General features: G+C 57.0%; 1 protein-coding gene across 1 annotated transcript; it reads left to right on the top strand.

The window, feature by feature from the left end:
* Positions 1-2,434: 2,434 nt before the first annotated feature.
* CHST14 (carbohydrate sulfotransferase 14) lies at positions 2,435-4,588 on the top strand. The gene has a single exon (XM_086710379.1). The coding sequence runs from the start codon at positions 2,683-2,685 to the stop codon at positions 3,811-3,813; it is 1,131 nt and encodes a 376-aa protein (XP_086566505.1). The 5' UTR covers positions 2,435-2,682; the 3' UTR covers positions 3,814-4,588.
* The last annotated feature ends 2,986 nt before the right edge of the window (positions 4,589-7,574 follow it).

Raw genomic sequence — 7,574 nt, forward strand, 5'->3', positions numbered from 1 at the left:
CTGTGTGTCCTGTCATCTTTGTGTGGGGGTGGGAGGGTGTGCATACAGACGGGCTCACTACTTTTTATGTTGGGGGTCCCTCTTAATCCTTGCAGTGTAGGGGCTAACTAAGGCCAATAAACAAAAAGGGCAGGGAAGTAGAAGGAAAGCAGACCGAGGAAAGGAGACAGAGGCAGTGAGAACTTGGGGTTGACTTCTTGACATCATGGTGGCCAGAGCTACCAACTGGACAAGGTGAAGTCCTTGGATTGCCAGCCTTCACCTAGCCAGTGACCTGGGAACTGGTACATGATGAAGATTCCACCTCATCACCTTGGGTCATATGCTTAAGGAACTGGCCAACAGAAACTGCGCTAGGGCCTCAGTATCTAGCAGCTGGCACTCCTTGCTGAGGGAATGAAGATCACATCACAGGCCATGGGTTTGTGACTGCCTGGACCTTGGTTCACCCCAGCCCGAAAGCCTTAGTGTTGTCCTTGCTTAGTGTGGGGCAAGCTCTGTGACCGTGGGAGTTCCTACGAGGCATGGGAACAGAGGCATGGGGGTTCCATAGGACAGAGCATAGCTGCCCTACTCTCTTCATTTTGATGAGGACATCTGGGCAGGTGCATTTTGATAGAGGGTATTAGTGGCACAGACACTGCCATCAGTGTGCTCTCTCACAAGAGTCTCAGGAGGTGAACAATGTCCCATCATTTAACAGATAGGAAACTGGTGTGGAGACAAGTACCTTACCCAAGGACTCCCCCAGAGTAAGTGGCTGTTCCTGTACTCAGACTGCTTTGCTGTGACTGCTAACACAGAAAACTCTTCAGAGGAATGAGCATATGTGGCCGTATTATCAAAACTTTTCCAAAGGTTTTTTTTTTCCTTCAAGTATGAAAGATGCTTATTGTTCAAAAATAAATAAACGAACCAGTAGAAAATAATCCCAACATCAGAAATCTGCATTCACTGCTATTGGAAGCAAGGAGTTCGGTGAAGGCTGAACTTGATACAAAGTTATAAGTCAGTGGATGGTGCATCCCGGAGATGCACTCAGCACTCACGCAGTGAGATGTTGGGAGCCTAACCCTGAGGAGCTGAAAAGCCACCACACTTCAATTCCTCCCCCTGTGTTATGTTGCTAGGGATTGAGAGCCTTCCATGAACCCTTTAGCTTCGTCTCATCCTCCAGAACCCCTCATGCTTATGAATTCATCTGATCAGTGGTACCTCCATTCTCCCACTAAACTCAACGCCTCTGGCATCTTCTACCCCTGTTCCGTTCACCCCTTCAGTACTGTGACCTAGGGTCAGCTGCTTCCTCCAAACCATTCCATGTCAGCGGTTCATTAATCTCGATTAGGAGTGTAGGTTTTAGAATCAGACTGATTGATAGAGTCTCAGCTCCCCTGAGCCTGTTTCCTCAGCTGTGCTGTGGGAATGCCTGTAGTCCCTGCCTCCAGGGGCCATTGTGACAACTGGAAGAGAGCATACCATACACTGAGCAGGCACCTGCCTTGGTAAATGTGGATTCTGATCACATCACTACTCCCCTTTGGGGCTTCACAGGCTCCCCACACGTCCATAACAGGACGAAGTCTGGGCCCTGAGCTAGGTGCCCAGTTTGGTGGGTAAAGGCTGGCCACTGCTATCCTAGTCATTCCCATATCTGCTTCTAGCCCACATGGTCGGCCCGGTGCCACTGAGGCATGTTTGGCTCCAGTGAGGGAGGCTGCTGCTCTGTGCCTCCAGCTCCTAACCCTTCAAAATGTGTCTGGTCACACTAGTGACCACCATGCACAAACTGGCCCCTCATCAGAGATTGTCCCAGTCCTCCCACTTCTTCAGGTCTGGGGAAAGGCAGACAGGCAGGGAGAAGACTCCATTTCCAGACATTTCAGCATTACCCAGCGGATGAACACTGTAATCCAGCAGGTACTGTTAAATCTAATGGTCACCATGGAGATGAGCCACTGGCCAGTGCCTGACAGTCTTGCTTCTCTTTACTGGAGTGGCTAGGGCAGGGTGAGTAGGAGGAGCACACTGGGGACTCCGCTTCCAGCGGGAAAGAAGGATTTCCCGAAAGTTTGGACTCGCGCACAGCGTTGAGGGTGCCCTCTGCCTCCAGACACGCTGTTGGAGGAAGGTCTCAGCCAGGCCAGAGTGTGCGGCAGGGCATTGGGTGCCGGTCCTCTCCGTGCAGCTCCCCGAGGGCACGCGCTGCGCGAGAGGGAGCCCTGGCCTGGGTCTCTTCTGCCTTTTGGGCGTCAGCAGCTTTTGTCTCCGAAGCCGGGAGCACCAGGGCTGCCCTGGCTCCGGCGCCCTCTCCCGGGTGGGGGTCTGCACGAGCCCTCCTGGCCCGCTCCATGCTGGGGCGCCCTCCTCTCTCCCCGCCCCCGGCCTGGGCCCGCCCCCGCGCCTGTGTCACGGCTGGGCCGGGGGCGGGGAGCTGCCGGGCGGGACATCCGGCCTCGGTCCCTCGCCGCGCCCGCCTGCCGCTCGCCGCCCGCTCCCCCGCCGCAGCCCGGGAGCCGGCCACCCCTCTCGCGCGCCCGGGCCTCCCGCGGGCGCTCCCCTCCTGGGGGCCCTCCCCGCGCTGCGGGCCCAAGCCCTCGGCTCCCGCCCCCGGCCCGAGCCCGCCTCCCAGGCGGCCCTCGGATCGGCCGGGCCGGCGCAGGCCCCCACCCCGGGAGCACCATGTTCCCCCGCCCGCTGACCCCGCTGGCGGCCCCAAATGGCGCCGAATCCCTGGGCCGGGCGCTGAGGCGGGCCCCACTGGGCAGGGCCCGGGCCGGGCTGGGGGGGCCGCCCCTGCTGCTGCCGTCCATGCTGATGTTCGCGGTGATCGTGGCCTCCAGCGGGCTGCTGCTCATGATCGAGCGGGGCATCCTGGCCGAGATGAAGCCCCTTCCCCCGCACCCTCCCAATCGCGAGGGCGCGGCCTGGCGCCGGGCCCTCCCCAGGCCTGGGGGGCTGTCCCTGGAGGCCGGGGACTCGGACTTGCAGGTGAGGCAGGACGTCCGGAACCGCACTTTGCGGGCAGTGTGCGGACAGCCAGGCATGCCCCGGGACCCTTGGGACTTGCCTGTGGGGCAGCGGCGCACCCTACTGCGCCACATCCTCGTGAGTGACCGCTACCGCTTCCTCTACTGCTACGTCCCCAAGGTGGCCTGCTCTAACTGGAAGCGGGTGCTGAAGGTGCTGGCAGGCGTCCTGGACAGCGTGGATGTCCGCCTCAAGATGGACCACCGCAATGACCTGGTGTTCCTGGCAGACCTGCGGCCTGAGGAGATTCGCTACCGCCTACAACACTACTTCAAGTTTCTGTTTGTGCGGGACCCCTTGGAACGCCTTCTCTCTGCCTACCGCAACAAGTTTGGCGAAATCCGAGAGTACCAGCAGCGCTATGGGGCGGAGATTGTGAGGCGGTACAGGGCCGGAGCGGGACCCAGCCCTGCAGGGGACGACGTCACCTTCCCGGAGTTCCTAAGATACCTGGTGGACGAGGACCCTGAGCGGATGAATGAGCATTGGATGCCCGTGTACCACCTGTGCCAGCCTTGTGCCGTGCACTACGACTTTGTAGGCTCCTATGAGAGGCTGGAGGCTGATGCCAACCAGGTGCTGGAGTGGGTGCGGGCACCACCCCATGTCCGATTCCCGGCTCGCCAGGCCTGGTACCGGCCAGCCAGCCCTGAGAGCCTGCACTACCACCTGTGCAGTGCCCCACGGGCCCTCCTGCAGGATGTGCTTCCTAAGTATATCCTAGACTTCTCCCTCTTTGCCTACCCACTGCCTAATGTCACCAGGGAGGCCTGTCACCAGTGACTCCGGGTATGTTGGGGACTGGTTTTGACGATGCCAGCTCCCTGCCATTCAGAGAAACCCTAGCTCGGGGGACTTGAGGCTTCTCCAGATGCCTGGATGGCAAGGACTGCCTGCAGAAGTTCCTTGTCCAGGGTGGGTGCCCACCGAGGCTCAGAGGACAGGGTTAGACAAGAGGCCTGGTGCTCTGCACTGAGGGAATTTCTTAGGGGCCATGCAACCCTGCTTGCCCTGGCAGGGCTAGACACCAGCTTGCCAATGAGTAACAACAGATCCTTCCAAAGACTGGCTCCAGGCCCCGGGCTGCAGGAATTGTGCCGTCCACTTGGTCCACCTTAACCTGTGGCCAAAACCTAGAGGTGACACTGATCGGGAAAATGACCAGAGCCAGGAGCCCTGTGGCTTTGATCACCCATTCACCCACTCCAGGCGCCTCAGGGCTGGGGTCGTCAGCCGTGCCTTTTAAATGACTTTTGTGCCTTTCTGCTTCACTCACTTTCCTACACTTTCCAGGTTCTTTCCGTTTTTTCCAAGGAAAGGGAAACTGAGTCAGGGCCCTTGCCTGTCCCTGCACAAGTCCAAAGACCCCTGTGCCCAGCCTTTGAGGGGGGGCTCTGGGCACCTCCTGCCTTCTCCCAAGGTTGCAACTGTGGCTGGTGTAATCTGGCTGCCAGTTTTCTGATTCATTTATTTAAAATTTGTACTTTTTGATAGAACCCTTGTAAAGGCTTTGTTTTCCAAACTGCTGAATTTCTAATAAAGCTGTTTTGTATACAAAGCCAGCATCTGTAATTCTCCCTCTGAGCCCCTGTGTATCCAAAATTTCTCCATAATGCCTGTCTTCCCAGGTCAGAAGAGGGAGCTTGCAGGTAGAGAGAGTGAGACCAGTGTAAGCTGCTTGGGCCAGTCCAGTGAGCCATTTACGTACCAGGGAGCCTTTGGCAGCTTCCCATTGGCCATAGCAGATCACAAACTCAGCTTCTGGGATGGTACTAAAGGACAGGCCCCATTAGGAATGGCCCCGTGTCTAGAGCACAGCTACCCGGAATATTCCCTGAAGAAGAGGTGGGTATGAGACATTGGCTCCTCCTCCTCTTAGGCAGGAATACTTTTTTTTTTTTTTAATGTTTATTTATTTTTGAGAGAGTGGGAGAGGCAGACTGCAAGCAGGGGAGGGGCAGAGCGAGAAGAAGACACAGAATCCGAGGCAGGCTCCAGGCTCCTAGCTGCCAACACAGAGCCGGACGCCGGGCTTAAGCCCACGAACTGTGAGATCGTGACCTGAGCCAAAGTCAATCGCTTAACTGACCGAGCCACCCAGGTGCTCCAGCAATACATCTTGACTGAGGAGGCCCCAGATGAAAAAGGGGATTGTGGTGTGAGCCAGGGGAAGTTATTCTTGGTGTTGAGAATTCCCAAGAGGGCAAAGAGGTTGAGTGAGGGGCAGGGTCTTGCTAACTTAGGTCCAGAGGAAGTTGTGGGCAATGTAGGAGGACTACAATCTGAGCAGTGGAGGACAGCCCTCAGTGTGTTCCCCAATGCTGTCCAGAGATCCCAGGACCATCAGGCGATGGAGAATAGGAGGCTGGGCCCCCCATGACCATGGGAGAGATGCAAGGTCAGAGCTGGCCCTTCCTTGTTAGTCCTATTTCCTATACCCCCAGCTGGAATCACTGTACTTCAGGGACCTGAGGCAGTGGTGAGAGGTGGTGCCAGAGGGAGGGAGGAAAAGAGGGAGGTGGGAAGGGCCCCCTGCAGACAGCACTTATCCTCTGACTTCAGAAGAGCAATCAGGGGAGGGTAATTCTAGGGGCACCCATGGTTCTCTGCCATGACCCACCGGGAGGCCTTCACTTGATTCCTGGTCTGGGTCAGATGCCCCTCTTCAAGGTCCCCTTGACTCTGGGACTTCACCTCTGATAGCACTTACTTGCTGTGTTGTAACTGCCCAGTTACTTATCAGTCTCCCCCATTGAGAATGTGATTGTGTGAGTTTGAGACCATGTCTGTCTCATTCATTTGACATTCCCAGAACTTAGCCAAGGGGGCTGGCATGCAGATGGCCAGGCAAAAACAAGGTGTGCATCTTGCTGCAGAACAGAGAGCACTGTGCTTGGAGTCATCCAGACCGATCAAGTGCCAGCCCCACTCCCCCAGCTGCCGGACCACCTCTGAGTCTCCACCCGCTCCACTAATCCTAGGAATAATATCTTATGCAGAGTCCTGTGAGGATGAATGAAGACAAAATGAGGAAAAGCACCCATCCCAGCACTTGGCTCAATGGATGTTCTTTGAAATGCTAGTTAAACACCCAATCCCTGAGAGCCCTGTGGAGACAAGTGAGGAGCCAGGACAGGGTGTTCATCCAGCGCTGGAGACTAGAAGACTGGAGCCGCTCCTGGGCAGAGCCCCTTTGACCCGTGGGTTCACTTCCCCTGCCAACCGGTCAGGCCTCCTCTGAGCTTGCAGCCCCTCAGGAACCCCCTCCCCCAACCCAACCCCCCCTCCCCCTCCAGCTACTCTCCCCTTGGCTGGAACCTCTGCTCCAGACCTATGGCAACCATTCAGTCCAGCTCTGAAGGGCATGCAGCTTGGGGGTGGTAGAGGGCCAAGAATGCCGGCCCCCTGTTGTGCTTACCTTGTTTAAATCTCACCGCGGTCCAATAGCAGAGGTGCTATCCTGTTGTACAGACAGGAGAGTAAGAGAGAGTAAGTATCTTGCCCAATATCCAACCCAGGTCTGTGTGCCTCCCAAATTGCAGGAGAGAGAGACCGTGCACGGGGAGGGTAGAGAGAGAAAGGAGTAGGAAGATGAAGGGTGGATGGGGTTGCATTTGGGGGGCATTTGCACACATCTTCCCTTCTCAGTTCTTTCATTTCTTCATTTTTGGAGAATCCAATTCAGCCCAGCTGACATTTACCAGTCCCTGCCCCGGAGGAGTGGGGGACCCATGAAGTCCTTGACGTGGTTAGCTTATTGGCTACTCTCCTCCCAGGTAGAAAAGGGTGCCAGGCCACAGAGCAACCTGACAGCCAGAACAGACACCTGTGGTGTGGGCAGGAGGATTTGAGGTAAGAGGGAGAGGACCTGCTAAGACAAATAAATTGTCACCCACCACTGTTTGTCCCCAGAGTCAACCCTGAGGAACTTAATTTGTCATCTACCCACCCTTCTAGTCAGGAAAATGGAATTCTGAAAGGGAGGTGGCCCTAGTAGGGCCTCCCTTGTGCTGGGTACCCAGGCCAGAGCTAGGTGTACATGGCAAGCTCTGGGCCACCAGGGGGGGAGCAGGGGCATTGGCAGAACCGGACACCTGGACCGTGTCTTCTTGCAATCCCTCCTTTTCACTGGGCCCGCCTTCATCCCCACACAGAGCTACTGCCACTGCCTGGCGCCTAGGAGGACAAGGGTCCCCTTTCAAACTGGCTCCGACCCTACAGCCCTCGTTCCCCTGGGCACAGGGATGGGGCTGGCAGTTGAACTTTTCTCACCAGCTGAGGGCAATGAACAAAGGAAAGGGGAGGAGCCCGAGGGGGCTGGCCTGCCACGTCTGGGCCCTGACTCCACTCTCCACTCCCTGTCAGAAACCACCTTACCTGAGTTTCTGGGGCCCTTTTCCCTTCCCTTCCCTCCCCTCCCCCACCGGGGCCCCTCTCCCTCCTCCCCCCACTTTCGGGAGGGTCCTGCCACCCAGACCCTCTGCGGGAGCTGACACCCCTCCCCCAACACAGAACCCTCACCTTTTCCAAGGCCTGGGGGGCAA

The sequence above is a fragment of the Puma concolor genome, chromosome B3 (assembly GCF_028749965.1).
Source record: "Puma concolor isolate L17-30 chromosome B3, mPumCon1.1.hap2, whole genome shotgun sequence".
NCBI lineage: Eukaryota > Metazoa > Chordata > Mammalia > Carnivora > Felidae > Puma > Puma concolor.

What these genes read in the sequence shown, in the direction of transcription:
- CHST14 (XM_086710379.1), top strand. Translation starts at nt 2,683, where the DNA reads ATGTTCCCCCGCCCGCTGACCCCGCTGGCGGCCCCAAATGGCGCCGAA.